Raw genomic sequence first — 24,482 nt, 5'->3', positions numbered from 1 at the left:
TTTTTAAATTTGTTCTTAATTAGAGGATAATTTACCATGTTGTGTTAGTTTCTGCCATACAAAAATGTGACTCAGCCATAAATATATATATGTTCCGTCCATCCTGAACCTCTCTCTCTCCCACCCTCCACCCCATCCCACCCCTTTAGTTTCTTTATACATATATATATATATATATATATATATATATATATACACACATATTTGGCTGCATCAGGTCTCAGGTGTGGCACACGGGATCTTTGTTATATCACGTGGAATCTTTCATTGCAGTGCATGGACTCTCTAGTTGGGACACACAGGCTGAACTGCTCCACAGCATGTGGCATATTAGTTCTCGCACCAGGGATGAAACCTGCGCTGTTGCAAGGTTGGATTCTTAATCACTGAGCCACCAGTGAAGTCCTCCGGCTAATGTATACTGCAAACTGTTTACATGAACATAATGAGAAAGAGCAGTGTGTATGAGGAAGACTGCCAGGACAGGAGTACGGCATAGCTCTCCTAGAATTCTGGAAGAGAGCCTCCGCTTAGAGTCAGGCCCATGAGCTGATTCTGAGCACCTGCCATGCCTGGGCCATGTGTGGCTGCAGCTACTTGGACTCCCTCGCTGGGTCAAAGGCCTCACTACTGCCTCCTTGCAAGCCAGGGACCCTATTTTTCAAGGTGACTGGACATTATAACCAAGGACTCTAGAGTACATCAGAAAGTGAGTTTAATGGTGATTGGTCCACCAGCATCTACTGAGCATTTGCAGGTGTGGGCACCAGGATAGGCACAAAGGGAACGGAGGTGTGTGTAGCAAGCCCTAGAATGGAAGAATAAAGGAGAAATTAGGAGCATAGCATAGGAAATAGAAATGGCCAGGAGGCAGTGTGTGTTTAATGAGATTTTGCAATATATCAGGTATTACACACAAACGTCCGGAGAAGGCAATGGCACCCCACTCCAGTACTCTTGCCTAGAAAATCCCATGGATGGAGGAGCCTGGTAGGCTGCAGTCCATGGGGTCGCTAAGAGTCAGACACGACTGAAGTGACTCAGCAGCAGCAGCACACACAAACGTCATCTCTAGTCCTCATAACTGTTAATATCAATGGGCAGGATTTACTACTGATTCCAGTTTCTGTTTGTCTAAAAGTTAATAGTGTGTGTCTTAAGACAAATTACTTGGCCTTCCTAGGCTTCAATTTCCTCCTCTGTGAACAAAGACTATCTACACCATAGGATTATTGGGAGAACTGACTTCTGTTCTAAGCACTTCGCATGTATCAGCTTAGCTTAGGATAGCAAATCCTCAGTCAATGCTTGCTCTTATCATTATTATAACTTAGGAGGAAGTTGACGCTTAGGGAGGAGTGGTGACTAGCCCAGGGTCACACAGCCAGAGGGAAGAAGAGTTGACCGTGCTCTATGTTCTGCTTACAGTGTGCAACACAGAAAGGGTTACAAGTGGAAGCTTTGCCCTCACAGCAGACCCGTGGCTGGACTTGGCTGCCCTCTGTGCCGTAGAGAGGCAAGGCCAGCTGTCCAGTGCAGGGTGACCCCAGGTCATCTGCAGCCATGTGCCTGGCCAGCCCATGAAGGGGGCTTGGAGAGAGGAACGGCTGTCACTTTCTTCTGAGGCCTGGAGAGCTGGTCTGGGCCTCCTCCTGTCATGTCTGAAACTCCCCTTTCCTGAATCTCAGTTTCCTCATTTGGAAAGGGGGACACTAATGTTTTTCTGCTCAATCTGCAGTGTGACTAAGCAAGTTAAAGGCTGGAAGATGGTGTTTTCACACTATCCTGTTGTGCTCATATAGCAGAGTTAAGGCCCATGACTTTTGGATAGGGTGAATGTTTTGATTTCATGGGGCAGGGGTGGCGGGGCTGTGTAGCGAGTTGGATTCCAGTTCAGCGTAAAGACAAGCAATCTCATGGCTCCAGCCATGGGAGTAGAAGGAAGTGGCCCAGTGGGTGAGCTCACGTCAGGAGGGTGCAGCGGGGCCCCCGCCCTGGAGTGGGGGCGAAGGCGGCCTAGTTGAGACAAGATGGCCCCCCATGCTCTCCTCCTCCCCTCTCCTCCCATGCTGGGACAGAATGTGCTTAGTAAACCTTTCCTTTCAAAGTGGAGTTGCAAGCAGGGCCTGACTCAGAACTCAGAAGGCCTTGTTCACTTGACTTTGCTACTAACTTGTGAGACTTTGAACCTCTCATTAGGGTTCCTTTTTCTAATTATTAATAACTATAGCAACAGTTACACTTATGTTTATATACATAGCTATTCTTCAACAGTTAGAACTGGACATGGAACAACAGACTGGTTCCAAATACGAAAAGGAGTACGTCAAGGCTGTATATTGTCACCCTGCTTATTTAGCTTATATGCAGAGTACATCATGAGAAATGCTGGGCTGGAAGAAGCACAAGCTGGCATCAAGATTGCCGGGAGAAATATCAATAACCTCAGATATGCAGATAACACCACCCTTATGGCGAAAGTGAAGAGGAACTAAAAAGCCTCTTGATGAAAGTGGAGAGTGAAAAAGTTGGCCTAAAGCTCAACATTCAGAAAACAAAGATCATGGCATCTGGTCCCATCACTTCATGGGAAATAGATGGGGAAACAGTGTCAGATTTTATTTTGGGGGGCTCCAAAATCACTGCAGATGGTGACTGCAGCCATGAAATTAAAAGACACTTACTCCTTGGAAGAAAAGTTATGACCAACCTAGATAGCATATTCAAAAGCAGAGACATTACTTTGCCAACAAAGGTCCATCTAGTCAAGGCTATGGTTTTTCCTGTGGTCATGTATGGATGTGAAAGTTGGACTGTGAAGAAGGCTGAGCACCGAAGAATTGATGCTTTTGAACTGTGTTGTTGAAGAAGACTCTTGAGAGTCCTTTGGACTGCAAGGAGATCCAACCAGTCCATTCTGAAGGAGATCAACCCTGGGATTTCTTTGGAAGGAATGATGGTAAAGCTGAAGCTCCAGTACTTTGGCCACTTCATGCAAAGAGTTGACTCATTGGAAGACTCTGATGCTGGGAGGGATTGGGGGCAGGAGGAGAAGGGGACGACAGAGGATGAGATGGCTGGATGGCATCACTGACTTGATGGACATGAGTCTGATTGAACTCCAGGAGTTGGTGATGGACAAGGAGGCCTGGCGTGCTGCGATTCATGGGGTCGCAAAGAGTCGGACACGACTGAGCGACTGAACTGAACTGAACTGACTGATAGCAAACGCAGTTTGCCAACTGTGAAAATGTGGCAATGCAAGGGATTATTATCTTCTCAAGACTGTTGGCTGAAACACTGGGTCAATGGTGAAGATGAAGCTTCATAACTCATGGGATTACAGGCTAGAGTTGAGAGGGACCTCAGCATTAATCCAGCAACTGCATGGATAATACATCTGGGGACTACATTTTGTGATTCACAAAGCATTTTGTTTACCTTGTCTCCTTACAGTAACACCTCAAATCTACAGACAAGGAGATGGATCCTGTTAACTTGTATAACTTATGCAACTTCATACCTTCTAACTGGAGGTGAGAGACAGGTGGTCCCAGGCTGGAATCCCAGCCCCAATGGCACCATGGGCAAGTTACTTTAGCTGTGTGCACCTCAGTTTCCTCATTGGTAAATGAGAATGTTACAGCACTCACTGTACGGACTGGGTGAAAGAGCTCAGTGTAGTACTTGATGCAAAGCGAGTGCTCTTGAGTGTTAACTAGCAAACGATGACAACACACGACTGAGAAATTGCAAAACCGGACTTCTGGCTCCCATCTGAGAGCTCTTTGCCCCACACTAAGCTGTTTCATTGCGTGACCCTCTTCCCTTGTTCATTTCACAGCTGAGGCACCCAAGAGAAAGAAGCAAGTTGGGCATTAAGATACAGATAGCCTTATGTTATGTGAATAAAAATAAAATAAATAAAATTTTAAAAGTAAAAAAAAAAAAAAAAGATACAGATAGGCAACGGGTAGCTTGGTCTTAGATGACCAGAGAGAATTAATTATTGCCCCGGGGTCAAGTGTACCAGCTGCCAAGGGAAAAGACTGCCCTCTAAATAGCTCTGCAAGCTGATGAAGGAGGAGCTGGGCTCTTACTGAGGCAGTCACGGAGCACTGAAATGCCAGTCAGAGGTCTGGCAGTTCTGTCCCTGGGCAGATGGATCACCCGATACAGGACGTTGGGACCCAAGCCCTAGGATTGGCCTAAAAGAGGGCTGTGTTGACCTACCAGCTGGGTCTTGGCATCCTGTCAAACTGCTGTGCATAATGACATAAAAATAACAGCCTGGAAACAGAGGCTGAGGCAGTGTGCGGGACTCCATATGGAAGATAAAGCCATCATGCAGGTGCTGACCAAGCGCTACCCTAAGAACTGCCTGCTGACCGTCATGGACCGGTACTTGGCCGTGGTGCGCAACATGGAGCAGGTGGTGATGATCCCCAGCCTTCTGCAGGACATGCAGCCGAGCACACATGGGTACCAGGCCCAGACGGGCGCCTCCGATCTCTACAGCTACTTCACCATGCTCAAGGCCATTCGCATGGATGTGGAGCACGGGCTGCTGCCCCGGCAGGAGTGGCAGGCCAAGCTGGCAGGTGGCAAAGCCGATGGAGCTGAGACTGAAGCTGGAGAGATGGAAGAGGCTGAGGAAGAGAGGGTATTGGGGCACCTGGACCTGGAAGCCCAGTTCCACCTGCACTTCGCTAGCCTTCATCACATCCTCACCCATCTTACCCTGAAAGCCGAGGAGGTGACAAGGAGATACCAGGAGAAAATGGGACAGGCCATGTAGGAAAGGTAACGGTGGCTGTGCTAATGTCCACTGAGGGGCATTCCAGGGGAGGAGAGGGAGCAGTGGTGAACCCAGCGGGAGAGGGCGAGCCTGGCTCTCAGCCAGCCACCCTCACTTTTGGGTATTGAGACCACAACCCAGGAAGGCCCAAGGCCAGGCCTGTCTTACTCTCCTTCTGACCCAGAATTGGTGCCTAATGATGGTGAACTATTATGGAAACATAAGGAAAAGTGGTTGGTGTGTGCATGCCTTATGTGCACTTGTATGTAACTGTGCATTTATTAGTAAGTAGGCAAATATTTGGACTTCCTGACAGTTCACACGGTAAAGAATCTGCTTGCACTGCAGGAGACCCGGGTTCAATCTGAGCCGGGAAGATCCCCTGAAGGGCATGGCTACCCACTCCAGTATTCTTGCCTGGAAAATTTCATGGACAGAGGACCCTGGTGAGCTACATCCCACGGGGTTGCAAAGAGTCAGGCATGACTGAGTGACTAATATTTTGCATCACTTCATGTGAATATTTGGAGCTGTATGAACTGAACAAGTGTGTTCTCATCATTGACTTCTTTAAGAATCTGATTAAAGCCAAGGACTCTCACCCCAGAGTCTAGGCATATAGACATATATATGACTGTGTATACAACTTCAGAGGCCCATCCATGAATTCTAAAATAAGAACTGCTGATGTCACATATTAATAATAGCTTCTATTTGAGCACATAATAAATGTCAATATAGTCCCTAGATGCTTGAGATAGGATGAACTCATTTAATCTTCAGAACAATTCTAGGAAGATAGATTTTATTATTTCTGTTGTATAAATGAAGAACCTTATCCAAGGCACGTGTTTACACAGGTGTTGAATGTTGAGTCTTGTGTGTGTGGCACTGCTTCCAACGTTTTTTCAAGTTATGGGATATGGAGAATTATATTTATATGGCATCCAGGGATACACAGGTGAAGCTGCTGGGGTATATGAGTGAGGCTGTTCACCATAGTCCCGCAACTAGCAGAGGTGCTCTGGCCATCCCAAGTTGCAGCCAGCCAAGCGGAAAGTTAAAGGACCACCGTGTGGACACTAACTCGTACTAGGCACACCAGCGTGGAGGCACGCCTGCTAGGAAGCCCAGTTGAGAGGACATATACATACATGTTGGGATCTGAGCCCAGAAGGGCTGGGGTTGTGAGGTGCAGTGAGCAGGAAGCTAGACAAGCAGGTGGTGCCACACAGGGTAGGAGGCTGGAAGGGGATCTGGGACAGTCTTGGGTGGGTCACTCCTGGGTAAAGATTGGGAGAAATTTGGCCACAACACCTGCCGGTTTTTATCCTGTGTCACATGCCAGCCCTGTTCCCATTAGCTGTTCCCTTTTCCCATCACCCTATCATCGGTGATAAGCCATGTCCATGTCTGTGGGAATCTCAAAGCACCCGATGCAGGTATTTGGGCAGAGTCTTTATCCTCATTTTACCTGTAAGAAAAATAAATCCAGATAGAGGAAGTGTCTCACCCAAAGTCACATAATTATTTAGTCGCTAAGTTGTGTCCATCTCTTTTGACCCCATGGACTGTAGCCCACCAGGCTCCTCTGTCCATGGGGTTTCCCAAGCAAGAATACTGGAATGGGTTGCCATTTCCTTCTCCAGGGGATCTTCTTGACCCAGGGATTGAACCTGAGTCTTCTGCATTGCAGGCAGATTCTTTACTGCTGAGCCACCAGTGAAACCCCGCATAATTGGTAAGGGGATGAAAAAAGCAAGACTGGCCCCAGAACTGGGCATTCATTTTTTTTTTGTTTGGCTGTGCTGGGACTTTGTTGCTGCATGGACTTTCTCTAGTTGCAGTGCACGGGTTTCTCACTGGGGTAGCTTCTCTTTTTTGCAGTAAATGTGAAAATACCTGGAAATTTTTATCTTTGTTTAACTTTGGCTGCACCGGGTGCCCATTGCTGCATGCTGGCATTCTGTAGTTGCGGTGAGCGTGGCGGACTCTAGCTGTGGTGCGCGGGCTTCTCACTGCACTGGCTTCTCTTGTTACAGAGCATGGGCTCCAGGGTGCACAGGGCTCAGTAGTTGCGGCACACAGGCTCAGTAGTTGTGGCGCACAGGCTTAGTGGGATCTTCTCGGACCAGGGATCTAACCTGTGTCCCCTGCATTGGCAGGCTGATTCTTAACTGCTAGACCACAGGGAAGCCCCTGGGGTCGCTTCTCTTGTTGCAGAGCAAGGCTCTAGGTGCGTGGGCTCAGTAGTTGTGGCACACGGGCTTAGTTGCTCCGTGGCATGTGAAATCTTCCCCGACCAGGGATCAAACCTGTGTCCTCTGCACTAGCTGGCAGATTCCTAACCAGGGAAATCTGATCTGGGTGTTCGTTCCATCAGATTTAGTCTCTGCCGTATTTCCTGAGGCTATTCTGTAATGATGGGTAGTACACGTGGATCCTAAATACACAGTCTACAGAGTTCTGCTCCAGGTATTTTCTCAGCCATTTCCCCTTTCCCTACCTCAAACCTGGGCTTCCCAGGTGGCTCAATGGTAAAGAATCTGCCTGCCACTGTAGGAGACTTGAGCTAAATCCCAGGGTCAGGACAATCCCCTAGAGAAGGCTATGGCAATCCTTCCCAGTATTCTTGCCTGGAAAATCCCATGGACAGAGGAACCTGGGGGCTACAGTCCATGTGGTTGAAAGAGTTGGACATGACTCAGTGACTAAACAACTTCAAACCTACACCCAAACTGCCAGCTTCAACCCTGTGTCCCTGTCCTCTTGACGCTCCTGAGTGGCCTTTCAGAGGTTCTTCTTGAATGTAAGGGGGCTGGATCAAGAGCTCTGAGTTCAAGTTCTGATTCCACCACTAGTGAGCTGTGCAGTCTTGCTTTTGCTCACTTCTCTGGGTTTCAGTTTAGTCACTGAATAATAAAGGTATTATAAAAGGAATTGCATTTGAATAGTTTTATAGTTTAAAATTACTTGCGTATCAATGATCTAATGGAATTACAATCCTCTTTAACATATGAAAAAACCTGGAGGTCTGAGAGAGAAAATGAGTCTGAGGTTACTCAGGAAATGGCAAAGCCAAGATGTGAATGGACCCTGGCCTAACTCACATTTAGTTCCTTTCCTCTACACTACGGATTTCCTTAGCACTTTAGAATTCTGCAGCCAGGGCTGGAGGTAAGCATTAGGAATGGCAGAGCAGTGAGATCCATCACTCCTTGACCTGCCAAACCTCTTGGAAGACAACAGCAGCCAGTTCTACACTGTAACACACTTCAACACTCTTGTTTTTTGTGGTGGCAGAACAAAAATCTAGCTTCTTGTCCTGGCTCTGCACTGACCTCTCTGCCCTGGACAACTTATTTCACCTTTCTGTAGTTTTCCTGCTAGTAAAAGGCAGAGATGAAGCTAGATGATGTATTGCAGCTCTGACAACCAGATTCTTCTCATAGTGCTATAAGGCCACTAGGGTTTTCCTACAAACAGCACCATTGTGCTTTTTCAATAGGTTTCCTGTTTCAGTAGACATGTGACAGTACTTTAGTGGTGTGAACTTATACTTTTTCAAATTTGTGCACCCCCAGCTTACTCCACATGATAGAAGGCAGTCTCTGTGATGAAGACATGGTGCAGTTTGCTAGCCTGATGATGGTAAGACCAGAAAGACCTGGACCTGCAACTACAAGTGAAGATGACTGGATGTCTGGGAATCCTCCCTGCCTTCCTCTGAGCACCAGTTCCCGGACTTATCACTGCGTCACCGTTAGGCTGCCTGCTGCTGTTCACAGCTCCTCGCTCCTCTCACTAGCTTGGCGTGGAAGCCAGTGATTCATGAGGGACCACGTCTGTCACCTGGTTAGTGTGCTACAGTAGAAATAGAAGTTCTAGCATCTGACTAACCGAATTCACATCCTTCTCTCTTGGCAGTCATTCACTGCAATCGTGGGCAAGTTATTTAACCCATCGTGCCCTGAATTTCCTCATCTATAAAATGGAGATGGTGTTACCTGTCTCATGAAGTTGCTTTGAAAATTAAACAGTAAGTCAAAAGCATCTGGCATGAGAGAGCTATTATTATAGGTCTGTTTTTTCTCCCACCGTCACCTTCTATTTGTTCTAGCCCTCCCTTACTTTCTACCCTACAGAACTAAGCAGCAGAGTCCTCAGCTCTGAGTGGTTCACACTCCTATGCCTACTGAGCAGAGACAAACTTACTTACTGCAGCAATAAAAATACCTTGTATTTGTACATACCTTTATTAACTTCTAAAGTACTTTCTCAGACATGATTTCATTTTTAACAAGTAGGACTCAAGAAGAGTTGGAACCATGTGATTTTGTCCATCTGCTTACATTCATACTGCCACCTAATCTCAAATCACGTGTAAACAATTTTTTGAATCTCCAAAACCTAATCTGATTATGAAATCTGAGCTTAGAAACAAAAATTTTGGACAAGTTTTCGGACTTGATAAGCCATAAAGAATAAAACCTCATTCTAGTTAGGTGGGATCTTTTACTTCTAACCCACTGTTGACGGGCTTCTCTGGGGGCTCAGATGGTAAACAATCTGCTTGCAATGCAGGAGACCCAGGTTCAATCCCCTGGAGAAGGGAATGGCTACTTACTCCAGTATTCTTGCCTGGAGAACTTCATGGACAGAGGAGCCCCAGGGGCTACAGTACATGAGGTTGCAAAGAGTCAAACACAACTTAGCAACTAACACTTTCACTTTCCACTGTAGACAGTGTTAGCTACTGAGCTCACTTTCCCCAGGATGTCCCAACTAAGAGCTGAGATCTCTTTGCTGTATCAGTCTCCTAGCTATTCTCCTGGTTGTGAGTTTCCTCCTTTTAAACCACCCTCTATGGTGTTGCAGACAGCTCAGCAATACAACTATGACCATGTTATCCCTATTTAAAATCCTTTAGTGACCTTCCACTACCTAGAATTGAGTCAAAATTATTCTACGTGACTCACAAAACCTTCCATCCTCTGGCTTGCTTGGTTCACTCTGCACTAGAACTGGTGTAGGTGAGACTCTTCTGTAAAAGGCCATATATTCAATAGTTCCGGCTTCACAGACCATATGGTCTCTGTCACAACCACTCAACTCTGCTGCAGCAGGAGGCAGCCATTAACATGTAAACAATGAGCCTGGTTGTGTTCAATAGAACCGGACTGGCAGTGAGCCAGACGTGGCCCACAGGCTATGAGACTGCCAACTCTGAACTAGAACTAAACTCCATTTTAAAATCTGCCAGATGTCTTCTCAAAACTAGCTAAATGGAAACTGACCATTCTCTGATAAGCTGTTTTTTTGACAAAAAGGAGTCAGAGTGCTTATAATGACCATTTTAATCACAAGGTATTAATGTTAAGAGATTAACATAAACTTCAGATGTCATAGGAACAATTCAACAAAATACAGAAATAACTGGTTATCAATGAAACCGGAGCAAGCATTTTGGAGACTTCAACGCACTGGATGGAATTCTTCAAAAACTTCCCTGTAAGTTTTCTTATCTATAAAAAGAAAAATCACAAAAGATTTAAAAATCATGTTTAAAAAAATCATACTTCCTAAAGAAACATTAACACTTAATATTCTTATAAGAACTGCTTTATTTTCTAGTCCTCAACCTAGCTTCCCAACCAGGCATTTTGTTCCACTGAATGAAGAACTGCTTTGAAAGAATCTATGATGTTCAGATGGTTGTCTAGAGAGGCAAATGCCACCAGAGGGATCCTGGCTGAAGGAGTGGAAGAAGGAGGAGGCCAGGAGCTGAGGTGGTCAAGCTTTCCATGGCTGCACTATTGGTACAGGAGGCTCTTCGCACACCTGCCAGTAATCTGCTGCTCTGAGAGAACGAGCCTGTGAGGCTACACTCACAGTCAGAGGGAGCTAGTGGAAACGTACAGGCAAAGAGCCAGAGGTATGGGTCGAAGGACTAACTGCCACTGGATCTCCCTCTTAGAAATCAATATTCCCAAGATCCTTCCATCTCTAACATCCAACAGTCTTGAGTATTCCCATCCCAGACACATCCACTGTTCATGGCTTTGTACTAGTCTTTGAGCTCTTTACTGGCAAAAAAAAAAAGCCATACCCTTCTGATCCACCATAAACATCACATATATGACTGAAGGATAAGGAAATTATTATTAATAATAATACAATTTCAGAGCTAAGCAGGACCTTACAGATCACCATTCAGTCTGATGAGACTTAAAATGCTTAAATTGAAATGCTTACACATTTACATAAATAGGAAAATCTAAAAATCTATAAAATTACAAGTTTAAAAATTTCCTACCCTCATTCATTCATGTATGCAAATATCTATATTGTATATTTGTATAAAATATAAACAAGAAAACAGCTGTATTACAGTTACATTCATACATGCACAAAGATAAGTGTAGAGTGTGGCCAGAAAATTCCTGTCTATAGCACGATGACTCCTGAGCAGGAATCTGTAGGTGCCCAGGGTGGAAATGGGGCAGGAGGGAGCCTAAGGGGCACAGCATGCACACAGCGACACAGGGAGGGCTCAGGACAGCATTTCAAGCGGCATGAGCTGAGTGACGCAAGATGAGGCAGGGCTCTGTGTAGGTCAGGCCAGGCATTATTTATTAAATGCCCACTATGTGTAGGTTCTGGGCTGGAGGCGGGAGAAACAAAGATGAAGCTACAGCCCAGTGAGGAACACAGTCTGTGAGTATAATTGGGTGGATAGAAGTCTAAGTTAAGTGTTTGCACCAGGCAATTAGCTCAGCCCGGGGTGGGGGGGAGCCATCTTAATGGAGTCTTGATTTTATCCAAAAGGTAATGGATAGCTATTTTAAGCATATCCATATTTATCCAGAGAGATGTGATTTTTGCTAAGAACAAAAGCAGAGGCAAGCTGGAGGCAAGTGCAGGAGTCTACACAAGAGATTACCAGGCCCTGAACCAGGGTAGTGGCAGTGGCAGAGAGGAGAGTTCAGAGTTGAGAATTATTGAGGGATTAGAACAGTAAGACTTGATGACTAATGAGAAGTCAAAGAGACAGCCATGAAGATGATTCCCAGGCTTCTGGCTGGAGCACCCAGGTGGGCGGTAATGCCATTCACTGGAGCAGGACACAGAAGCCCAGGGTGTCTGGGTGAGCATGGGGGACGTAAGTCCTATTTGCTGTTTGAGGGACGCAGAGGTACTCAGCCAGAAACTGGATATATGAATTCAAGAGAATTCTGGTCTACAAAGAGGCGGAAGTCAACAGAACACAGAAGGCCTGAAGTCACAGGCACGCGAAAGACTGACTAGGGAAAAGGCACAGAGCAAGAAAGAAGTTTGCTACAATGAACTTGAAATACCTTTTTCAGGAAAATCCTCTGGATGTGACTTGATATATGAGAACATATCGTGGTCCCTCACAGCATACATATAGTCTTGACGTTTTAAAAGATAATATCCAACAAAAACAAAGGAAGTAATATATAGAAACTGGCGATGCAAACCTGAAATTGAAACCACAAATTCCAAAGAAAGCAAAAATCAGTTTTGTGTGTTAAAAATAACATTTTTCATGTTTTAGATACGTAGTTTGTAATTTCTTCCAACATTCTTAAAAAAAAAAAAGGTTGCATATGGGTATTCTGAATACACAGCCATGACCTTGGAACATCTCCCTAAGGATATCTGGCAACTACGAAAAGCAACACTTTGTCTACAAATGTAGCTGTCAACAGAACCTAAAACTTTTTTAATTCATGTTTTGTAAGTTTCTTCAAGGAAAAAGGTGGATAAGCACAAAATCTTGAATGGTAGACTGACACAGAAAAAAAAGTCTTAAAAAAAAAAAGAAAAAAAAAGTCTTCTTTCTCAATAGGTTAACTTTAGACCTTAGACCTACACTAACTTGCATTCCAGGATGTGTTCAGGACATGCTGAGTAGAGGTTAAAGCCCTCTACAAATGGTCTAAGAGCAGTTTGGTTTGTCTCCATATACCGATTTGTATTTACATATCTAGTGGTTACTAAAACAGTACACTGTACTACAAATACATCTCATTCTCTTGTATCCTCTGAATTTTATAATTTTGCAAGTATTACCTATTCAAAAACTATCTTTAAAAAAATCATCCTACTGGGACTTCCCTGGCGGTCCACTGGTTAAGACTCCATGCTTCTACTGCAGGGGGTGTGCATTTGATTCCTGGTCAGGGAACTAAAATCCCACATGCTATTCAGCACAGCAAAAAAATAAAATCATCCTATTACAATAAGACTGGAAAGGATCAAATCACATGATCTACAAAGCCAAAATTTTAAATGTGAAGGGGAGATCCAAAGGTATTAACTTTATATAAATTTTTCTTTTTTACAAAAGGCTAAGTATAGATTTTATAGCTATGCTTCAGAATTTTATTCCCAGCCATTCTCTTATCCCACACATGCTTTCATTCCTATAGTTTTATCTATTATCCATGTACTGGTAACCCATTAGTTACGTCCAACTAGATACCTATCTGAACAACATACATATCCAAATATCTGACAGATTTGATAACCTGAATTCTCCCAAACCAACTCAGTTCCTTCCTATTCAAATCTTTTTCCTAAAAGACCATTTACCCAGAAATCCAAGTCCTGGGTAGTAAGCATACTAATTATCATTTTTTTTCTACCCTTATCCTCTACATTCAGTCACTGTCGATTCTACCTGATAAATATTTCCTTAACTCATGCTCATTTATATAACTGGTTTACCTTTCATCTCATTTTCTACTCCACATTGATTCCAGCTTTTACCGTGTCTCTAGAGGAATTTTTACTAAAACACAAATTAGTTCGTCAGTCCCTTCTTCAATGATGGTTAACAAGACCCCAATCGCCCGCATGTGACCTCCCAGACCCTTCAAGAGCTGACTCCTCTGCCTTCATCTTCTGACACTCCCTGGTATGCATATTGTGCCCAGCAACACTGAACTACTTCTAATTCCTCACATAACCTAGGCTCCTTCATACTTCTATACATCATGTACTGATTACTTCTCTGCCCAGCAATGTTCTGATCCTTCAAGGCTCAACTCACACAACACTTCTGCTAAGAAGCCTTCCTAAAACTTTCCTGGTGTTAAAAGGATGAATTCATCCCTCATAATATGTAAATTGCTATAGTAATTATTTCTCCCTCTACTACAAGGCAAAGTCAATGTTTTACTCATCTTTGTATATCAGCACACAGACAGCACTTAATAAATATGCAATAATTACTACCTCTACAACAAAGATAATACCTAACCGTTTTTCACAGTAGTTATTAAAAGTGTTTTGGGAAAAACTGTAAAACAATAAAAATACAAAGTATCACTATGACCTGGGATTGGACATTGCTCAGACTATTTTGCATTCTCCCTTACCCCAAAAGCGGCTTCCCTGATAGCTCAGTTAGTAAAGAATCCGCCTGCAATGCAGGAGACCGTGGTTTGATTCCTGGGTTGGGAAGATACCCTGGAGAAGGGATAGGCTAACCATTCCAGTATTCTTGGGTTTCCCTTGTGGCTCAGCTGGTAAAGAATCCGCCCGCAATGCAGGAGACCTGAGTTCGACCCCTGGGTTGGGAAGATCCCCTGGAGAAGGGAAAGGCTACCCATGTCAGTATTCTGGCCTGGAGAATTCCATGGACTCTATAGTCCATGGGATCACAAAAAGTAGGACACGACCGAGTAATTTCACTTCACTTCACTTTACCCAGAGAGGAGATTCCCAGGTGGCACTAGTGGTAAAGAACCAACTTGTCAATGCAGAAGACATAAGAGACACAGGTTCGATTCCTGGGTCAGGAAGATCCCCTGGAGGAGAACATGACAACCCACTCCAGTATTCTTGCCTGGAGAATCCCACGGACAGAGGAGCCTGGTGGGCTACAGTCCAGGGGGTCACGAAGAGTCAGACATGACTGAACTGACTTAGCACTGAATAGCACAGCACTTAGCCCAGACAGCCACTGCTTCCCCTAATGAGCCACCTGTAATACGGCAAACCGAAGTGTGCTGCGTTCTCCCTTGTGCCTCGGGACTACACAGATAACAGACCCAGACTCTGTGTTTACCCATATCCTGCACAGAAGATTCCAACGGTATCAGTGTCCCAAATCCTAAAAGCATGGCTTGGCCTCTTCTCAAGTCCCCATTTCCCTAGCTTCTTCTCTTTCAGCAGTGGTCTCCCTCTCACCATATACACAATCCCTTCACAATCATTTTCCTCTTTTTCCCTTTACTCAGTTGACCTAAACTTGAAAGCCACAGTGCTCTTTGCAGAACACAGTAAATTACTCTTATGTTAGACTAGAAATCAATACAGATTTAGTTTTGCAGACTACACTTAGATACTAACTTAAGTCCAAATTTAGGGCAGGTGAGCGGTATCCAGAAACAAGAGTTTAAAAATAGGTGATGGGAGAAAAGCTTAAGAAAAAACTGTATTTAATACTTTCTGTGTACTTGAAAAAGATCTGCACAGATATCCCAACTACCTAGAGAATGCCAGATACTCTCCATGGTCACAGCTGGAAAAATCCACCATGTATTCCTCCTTCCCCATTCCTCCTACTCTTATCTGTATAAATTTGTATCAGAATTCATCTTTTTCATAGATATGCCCATCTGGTTTGTAAATCTCTGGATGGTTCTATATTTCCTTGTTATCTACACACTCATTCAATAAATACTGAGCATTACTATTCGGCAGACAATGAACTAGATAAATACAGTATGCATTCAATAAATGCTGCTGAGGATAACGATTTCAATAAAGTCCTCAAGGCCTGAGTTTTCCAAAGCAACAAGGGAAACTCAAGGAACTCAGGAACTCTGACCCCTAGGCCTGGGTTAAGTGCTTTACATTCATCAGCTCCCCTAATACAGCCACACAAAGAGGTAAATACCATCCCTATTTCACAGATGAGGAAACTAAAGCTCACAGAGCTAAGTAACTTCTCCACAATCAAATGGCGAGTAGGGAGGAGGTGCATCAAATCTGAAAGCTTGTGCTCTTAACCACTATGTTCTTCGGTCTCCCAGAAAAGGCACAAAACATTCTTTGACAACAAGGTGAGATTAAGTGATACAAACTTCAAATTTCAGCCAATCTTTTCTTCTTCTGGAACATCATCTCTCTGATCTGAACCTTCTTCAGGCTCCCAAAGTACTGTCTGCTCACCCAGCTATCAAAACACCTGTCACAGCTAGACTCATACCTGCTTGTCTCACTGACCCAATTAGGAGTTCCTCAAGAGCAGGTCAGTATTGCTCCTCCCATACCCAATGTGTAACACTGCCTGACACAGAGAAAAAGCTCAGTTAAGACTGAACAAATGTAACTGTGCAACAAGAGCTAAGGAAAGGGAAACCTGTTAGCTCCTTCTGTGTGTCAGGCATTTACCTATAGATTCTCACAAAAAATTTTGCAAAGATGAATTATTCCCACTTTATAGGTGAGGAAATTTAAGCTCTGATCAAGTAACTTGCCCAAAGTGACAGAAATGGGAAGCAGTGGGGCAAGGCCATTTAACTCCAGGGTGGACCTCTTTCCATTACACCAAGTAACAGGCCTGGGCAGGTGTGGAGTGGTGATAAAAAAAGGAGAACACGCCATAGTTCCTAGTGGCAGAAACGGACAAAGATCACTCATTTCTGTGGAGTGGGGTCATGTCCAAAGCAGATGGGATTTCAAGTCTATCTGAGCCCTGGAAATGCTGATATCTGGTGGCTTGGGAGTCAACCTCCTGGCATACATACACCTGGAAGGCAAGAGAGGCACAAGGGAAGTGATTTCTGGTTGCCTGAAAGAGAGTAAGTTGCTCTGTCGTGTCCGACTCTTTGTGACCCCATGGATTACAGCCAGCCAACTCCTCTGTCCATGGAATACTCCAGGCAAGAATACTGGAGTGGGTTGCCATTTCCGTCTCCTGGTTTCCTAAACCACTGAATTAGTTTTCTTCCTAACTGGGCTTTTTGGCTCCAATTTCTAACAAAGTCAACATTTTAAAACACAAGTCCAATCACTGTATTTCCTCTGGCAGCTTTCAAAAAGTATGTAAGGTTCCCAACTGCCTGGAGAATAAATGGCCACAATCCACCTAAATCTTTGTTGCCTTATCACCCTCCTCTACACATACTCATCATCCACTGCCCCCTTATCCCCATGCTCTTGCTTCCATTCACTCTCAGTAGCTTCCCATGACCTGGAAGCCTCTCTCCAAGTATTCCTCTGACAGATCACAGCTAAATTCAAAAATATCTCTTATAAAGTTTCCCCCTTTTCCCTTGGGAAATCCACAGACTTTAGCACAGCTACTGTTTCTTGGGCTTCCCAGGTGGCTCAGAGGTAAAGAATCTGCCTGCCAATGCACGAGATGTAGGTTGCATCCCTGGGTGAGGAAGATCCCTGGAGAAATGGCAACCCACTCCAGTATTCTTGCCTGGAGAATTCTATGGACAGAGGAGCCAGGCTGGGCCCATGGGGGTCGCAGAGTCAGACACGACTGGGCACGCACACATCGTGTCACTTATTATCACCGCTGGTCTCCGACAGGTGGACACAGACTTACTGGGAAATATAACCCAGTGATTTACAGCCTGCTACTCAAGGTGAGGTCCCCAGACCAGCAGTGTCTGGGAGACTGGGACCACCAGGCCTCGCTCTCTCCAGGGCTAATGAATCTGAATCTGCATTTTAACCAGACCCTCAACTTATCAGTATGCACATTAAATCTGAGAAGTGCTGGTTCTCAAAGTAGACTCTTGGGGATTACAGAGTGTGCTACTTACGACCTTGGTCAAGCTGCTTTAACCTTTCTAAGGCTGTTTCCCCATTGTGGCTAATACTCCCCGCTCTGTCTTAGCCCATGGCGTTTGATGACTAAATGCTATAATGCACGTAAGTGTTAGTAGAGCACTGGATAGACTGAGCGCTCATTTTTGCACCCCTACAACGCGAACTGAGAGGGGAGCAAGCAGTTCCGTCCGGGGTTCTTCACAGTCTCACTGCGAGGTCGTGGGTTGCACTGCATCTGTTTCCTGAAATGACACTCTAGCTGGCCCGATTCTGAGAAGCTCGAGAGGAGCGGATACCTGAGAGAGGCGAGACGCGGCCAGTTAACGCGAAAAGGCCCGGAAAAGCGGAGGCACCTCAGGCAGCCTAAGGCAGAGCCGGCCCTCAGCCCTACGACCCCAGCTCCTCCCGGCCGATCCCGTCCGCGCAGCCCTCACCGGCCGACAGCACCGGCCTCCGCCGGATCGCGTTATCAATCAGGCCGGAGCAGTAGCCCAAGAAGCCTATGTAGGCGAGCCGCGGGTCCGTCAGTTTCGGCGGCGGCAGGCTTCGGGCCTCATCTGGCAGGAACTGTAAGGGCGCTCGGGCCTGCCGTCCAGTCATCATGGTGACGCCGTTTCCACTTAAGGCCTGGCCTCAGGCCTTCAGCTACAGAGAAAACCACCAGGACCACTGCAGGGGCCCAGCCTAAAAGCTTTCACCTCCGAGCGCGGGGCTGAAGGGCATGGTGCAGGGCGGTGCGGCACGTAAAGGCTTCCCCGGGCGCGCTGCTGCCGGAACCGTGCGCGCGAGGTTCCGGGCTACTAGTGTCCCACGTCGCTAGTCTCCCGGCCGGCGCTAAAGCCACAGGTAGAAGTTCAGGGGCTAGGTACCTATCGAGCAGAAACGAGCCAAACCCGAAGACTAGGAGATATTGCTTTTTTCACCCAGTCTCCTTTGCCCGCTGGAGAAGGAAACGGCAAGCCACTCCAGTGCTCTTGTCAGGAGAATCCCATGAACAGAGAAAAGCCTGGCGAGCTAGTCCATGGGGACGCAGTCAGACACGACTGAGCGACTAACACACACCCTTGCCCGCAATTGTCTCTCCTTCCTCCGCCCTAGAATGGTCCTTCGGCAAGAATTTATTTTTGTGTCCAAAACTCCAAGTGGGCTTGATGGGTAGTTTTAAGCAACGTAATTAATTAACATAAAATAAAAACTAGTTTTCTTTTTCTGAGTTTCCAGTCTTTTATCTGCATAGGAACACCCTTCACAAAGCCTAAAATTAAGGTCCAGCCAGCCATAAAGAATTCGGAGAATCTCAGGGCTGGATCGTTTAGCTAAACTCTCGAAATTCAGTCTGGGTCTTTAGGTCCTTGCACGCCGCTGAGGGACGAGGTGCTTCCTAGCGATTTGAAGAATGAAAAAAAAAAAAAGGAGAGAATCTATAATATTCTGCCAAGTAATTGTCCAGTTTTTGGTCACCTGCCTCCAACTCCGATCTTTGAAAAGCTCTCTGTTTAGACAGCCCTTGCTTATAAGGAGCTGAAATGTCTTCAACATTTTACTTAGAAGAATGCTGATTAAACCAGAGGTTAACGCAAAGCCCTATGCCTCAGGTATTGATTTCCAAAGTGGAAGAATTAAGTATCAGCTAATAAAGGATGAGACTCTTAGGCCTACAAAAAGGACTCCCAGATCTGTAACATTTAAAGTTAGGATCTTCCAAAGGAATGTATATTGGAACAGTTTGGAAGGCAGCAAATGTTTTAGGAAGTTCAAGCTGTTTGATCTAGTAATTACCTGAGAATCTGCCTCATGTAAATACTAGTGTGACACATGAAAGTTTTTGTTTTTTTTTTTCACAGTCTTTTAAATTTTATTTCTTTAGCTGCGCCTTGGTTGCTGCCAGCGGATTTTTCTCTAGTTGTGGATCAAGGTTTAGTTGCCTATCAGCATGTGGGGCCTTGCTTAGTTCCTTGACCTAACCTGTATCTGCTGCGTTGCAAGGTGGATTTCTAACCAGGGAAGTCCTTGCACAGTCTTTTTATCTTTTTTTAACCATAGTGTTTCTTTTAAAATTATATCAAAAGAGTGAAAACCATCAAAAATCTACCTTAGGATTATGTTAATTTTGAATACTAGATGGTCTGTTAGGCAAACACAAATATTCAATATTGCTTACACATCCTTCTCCACAGTCTTCTCGGTCCACTCTCTCTTTTAAGAAACTTAAGACATACAAAAACAAAAATACAAAGAGCAGTATAACAAATACCCATATGTTATCAGCCAGAATTGTTAATATTTTGTCATATTTATTTTAAAAGGAAATAAAACACTATAAATATAGAACTCTTTCCCATCCTCCTCGGAGACAATCATGAGTTTAGGGTACACTTACCGTTCACTTGTTATATTTTTACATATATTTAGTATGTATTATGTATGCTTTAAATTTTACCTAAATTTTCTGCTTTCTCTCACTTTCATCATTCCACGTTTTAAGATCCATCCATGATGATATAAAGATCAAGCTCATTCCTTTTGATTACTGTATGATATTCCATTATATAAGTAAGTTACATTTTAGTCACCCATTACCCTTTTGATGGATATTTAAGTTGTGTTCCATTTCTTTTTCATTTACTTAAGACTGTACTCCAAAGTCTAGGGTCTAGAGAAGCTTTGGGGCATGTTAACCAGGACTAAGAGAGATATAAGAATATTATATTACAGGGAGTAATATCCATTAGTAATAGCCCCAAACTAGAAACATTTAAAATGTCCATTAACAGCAGAATAGAGGATAGATTGTCATGTTTTCATTCAGAGATCAGAGAAAAAGAGATGTTAGAAGACAATAAATGATTCCATGTATAAAGTTCAATATTAGGCAAATATATACTATTTAGAGATACCCATATTAGTAGTAAAATTATAAAGAAAAGCATGAGGAGGAGTAACACAAATATTTAGAATATTTAGTTACTTCTGTGGGATCTTCTTGGACCAGGGATCAAACCCATGTCCCTTGTGTTGGCAAGTGGATTCTTAACCACTGGACCACCAAGGGAAATCCAACAACTTTTTTTTGGATAAATTAAAATTTTAACTTTATAAGTTGTGGTAAAAAACATAACATTAAATGTATCATCTTAACCATTTCTAAGTGTATAGTTCAGTAGTGTTAAGTATATTCACACTGTTGTATAACAGAACTCTAGAACTTTTATTTTGCAAAACTGAAACTCTCTACCATTGAATGCTAAATCCCTTTCCCTCCTACCCCTAGCCCTTGGTAACTACCTTCCTTCTTTCTCTTTCTATGATTTGACCACTTCAGATACATAGGAGTGGAATTACACAGTCTTTGTTCTTTTGTGACTGGCTTATTTCATTTAGCAGAATATCCTCGAACTTTATCCATGTTGTTGCATGTGACAGGATTTCCTCCTCCCTTGTTTTTTTGGCCTCACCACACGGCTTACAGGAACTTAGTTCCCCAACCAGAGATGGAACTCCAGCCCTTGGCAGTGAAAGCGTGGAGTCCTAACCGCTGGACCAGGGAATTCCCAGGATTTCCTTTCCTTTTAAGGCTGCATAATACTCCGTTGTAAAATGTATATGCAACGTTTTATCTACCTGTCCATCTGTTGATGTCCATTTGGGTTGTTTCTACCTCCTAGCTATTGTGAAATAATGCTATAATGAACATAGATGTGAAAAAAATCTCTTCAAGATCTTACTTTGAATTCTTTTGGATATATACTCAGAAGTGGGATTGATGATTCATATGGAAATTATATTTTTGATTTTTTGAGGAACCTTCATACTGTTTCTCCACAATGGCTAAACCATTTTACATTTCCATAGTACTTAAGGGTTCTACTTTCTCCACATCCTTGCCAACACTTATTTTCCATCCTTTTGATAGTGGCCATCCTATAAGTGTGCGGTTTTTATTTGCATTTTTTTTTATGATTAGTGATGTTGAGCATCTTTTCATATGCTTGTAGGCCATTTGTATATGTTTGGAGAATTATCTATTCAGTCCTTTGTCCATTTTAAATTGAGTTGCTTGGTTCTTTTTGTTGTTGGGCTGTAGAAGAGCCCTGTATATTCTATATATTTATCCCTTATCAAATATATGATTTCCAAGTATTTTTTCATTCCACAGGTTGCCTTTTCACTCTATTGATTGTTTCTTTTCTTTTTTTTTTGATTGTTTCTTTTCAAAGTAAAAGTCACTCACTCGTGTCCGACTCTTTTGTGACCCCATGGACTATACAGTTCATGGAATTCTCCGGGCCAGAATACTGGAGTGGGTAGCTATTCCCCTTTCCAGGGGTTCTTCCCAACCCAGGTCTCTCGCATTGCAGGCAGATTCTTTACCAGCACAACTACTAGGGAAGCCCTGTTTCTTTTGAGGCATAGCCTAAGTTGTCAATTTTCGCTTTTGGTGCCCATGTTTTTGGTGTCATATCCAAGAAAATCACTACCGAATCTAGTGTCCTACAGCTTTCCACCTATGTTTTCTTCTAGGAGTCATCTTCCTGGCTCTTACATCTCTCTAGGTACTAGAATATAAATTCTTGAGTGCAGGAAAGTCTTTCTTGTTCATCTTTTGATCTCCAGCACCTAGCACAGCACATGGCACTCAATAGGAACTCAGCAAATATTTGAAGCAATGATGAATTGCTTTTCAAACTTTAGGAAGGATTAAAAGGGGGTAACACCTGTCATGTAGTACGCTTTCAGCAGAAAGGGCCGCAATGTGGAACCTCCTCTTTGTATATCCTTTGAAGGGTTGTCACAATGGGAATAGAATGTCATTATATGGTTTCAGAGACCAACTGGTAAGTTAGAGGAAGAAAAATATGAATTCAGCATTAAATGCCCTAAGAAACAGCTGTGCATGTGGAAGGGGATGCTTTACACAATGGTGAACACCTTGGCACTGTCTAATCAGCTATCTATTCATTCAGGAAAACTGTACAAAATGAATCCTCCCTGAGTGCTCTTCTGAGAGGCTCTAGGATTCTGTACATAGGTATATGGGTCCAGTCTTTTTTATAGTTGTCTTATGTATGTAGTATACTGTTTTTAGTTCTGACTCCTACAAAGTACAATAGTGTTGCTTATTAGCCAGTTCTGCAAGGATTTACCTGCTACAGTTGCTGATGGACAGTACACTCTGTGCTTCAGATAGAGGAAATTAAGGTGATAACAGGATGAAGCACTCTTTGCTTCAGACAGAGAAAATTAATTTGATAACAGGATACTCTGTGCTCTGGACAAGCTGGTCCCTTACAGTTAGATGAGTATCTTAGCAAGAATTTTAATGCATCCAGATTCTTGCATCTTCCCATACATAGAAGAGCACTAAAATTATTGAGATGTCTCTTCTTCGTGACTAGCAGTAATCCTTTACCAAAATGTGTACTTGAGTGCATGTACTCCCTAGCCCCAAACTCACATATATACTTGAACCTCCCCTCTTCTCTTCAGAGCAGTTCTCTCAGTTACTGAGAAGCTGTCTCCTAGGCTACAGCCCTTACTACGGTCCCTGAATGAACCTGAAACAACTCCTATATTGTGTGTGTTCTTTTTCAGTCAACACTTCTGAGACTGAAAAAAAAAAAAAAACAACATTGACGGACCTTTCTATAAAGTGGAGATGCCAAATACAGGACTTTATTGTGAGAAACTAAAGGCTATATTGATTCAGGTTTTTGAGGTTTGTAAAATCGTTCTAATTTCAGTTGTCACTAGCACAGTAGCCAACTTCTTTGGAGCACAAAAAAGCAGGTAGGTGGGCCAAAATAATTTTTTATTTTTACCATGATTAGACTGGAAGAGTAATTTTATCTAACTGCTTAAAACATCTTTTTCAAAGATTTTAATAGAATGTTTTTTTTTTCTCCCATTAAATGCAAACGAAACTGCATGGACTACACATAGGGGGCAATTGTCTCTGACACTGAAGTGCTCCCTTCACAAACAGTAGTTTCTAGGTGGGAATTATTAACAAGGAGAACGATGCCAGTGTTGGGCTGGAAAGAGGGCATCTTCTTCCCTCCCAGTTCTGGCTCTATTTCCTCAACCTGGGAAACTATATTGTGATCAAGAATACCAAGTCCTTCCCACTTTTCTTTTCCTTCCACTTGTTAAATTTTGGTACACTGCATATAAAATTAAACAGCAAGTAAAAAAATGGGCTTCATATCTATCTTATTTGTTTAAATTTTGATAGCGACTTTGCTTGTTTTCACTTACAGATTTCAGAACATTTTGAAATGGCATTTTGAAGTTGGATTTTGAAGCGCAGGCAATCAAGTGATAGGGTGCAAAAGTTAGCAGAGAGAGGAAAGGAAGGAAGCGGCAGGAAACGAGGAAGCAGAGGTAGCGAACAGCACGGCACACCGGGAACTCTAAGCTGTTGGGACAGCAGGAGCACACGGCACAACGGGGAACTGTGGCGAGGAAAAGGGGCTAGAGAGGCTGTGCTTCCCCCTCTCCTTTGGCAAAAATCCTCATCTTTATCTCTGAATGAGATTCAAAAGAAGACTTGGAAAATAGAGTGAATTTAAGAGATGGATAACTGGATTAGCATCCCAGGATTCTACTGATCTTGGACTCTCTCTGATCTTAGGGGGAATAAAATGTTGAAAGGTCCTAGTGACAGCTAGATAAATGTTGGCTGAATTGGAATGTGCTGCAGATATTAGGCAATCTGGGGTCCTGGTTAAAGTGTATGAAGTACTCTCAAGGTAGAGGGAGGACTAGATCGGGCTGGGAAAAAAAAAACACTTACGACTGTTCACACAGCAAAGTTTAAGGAGTGACCCTATTGAATTTGGAGTACTTGCTTTTAGAATAA

The 24,482-nt window shown here is 43.7% G+C and overlaps 2 protein-coding genes across 2 annotated transcripts; one reads left to right on the top strand and one right to left on the bottom strand.

The window, feature by feature from the left end:
- The first annotated feature begins 4,305 nt into the window (after positions 1-4,305).
- On the top strand, positions 4,306-8,851 carry THRSP (thyroid hormone responsive). Its single transcript, XM_004019431.5, has 2 exons — positions 4,306-4,803; positions 8,383-8,851. The coding sequence occupies exon 1, from the start codon at positions 4,328-4,330 to the stop codon at positions 4,796-4,798; it is 471 nt and encodes a 156-aa protein (XP_004019480.1). The 5' UTR covers positions 4,306-4,327; the 3' UTR covers positions 4,799-4,803; positions 8,383-8,851.
- Positions 8,852-10,137: 1,286 nt separating this feature from the next.
- NDUFC2 (NADH:ubiquinone oxidoreductase subunit C2) lies at positions 10,138-18,344 on the bottom strand. The gene is made up of 3 exons (XM_004019430.5): positions 18,058-18,344; positions 12,157-12,300; positions 10,138-10,323 (listed from the first exon to the last, which is right to left on the bottom strand). Exons 1-3 carry the CDS (start codon positions 18,224-18,226, stop codon positions 10,274-10,276), a joined length of 363 nt encoding a protein of 120 aa, XP_004019479.1. The 5' UTR covers positions 18,227-18,344; the 3' UTR covers positions 10,138-10,273.
- Between the last annotated feature and the right edge of the window lie 6,138 nt (positions 18,345-24,482).

The sequence above is a fragment of the Ovis aries genome, chromosome 21, assembly GCF_016772045.2.
Source record: "Ovis aries strain OAR_USU_Benz2616 breed Rambouillet chromosome 21, ARS-UI_Ramb_v3.0, whole genome shotgun sequence".
In the NCBI taxonomy this organism is placed as follows: domain Eukaryota; kingdom Metazoa; phylum Chordata; class Mammalia; order Artiodactyla; family Bovidae; genus Ovis; species Ovis aries.
This window is presented reverse-complemented; position numbering and strand designations above follow the sequence as displayed.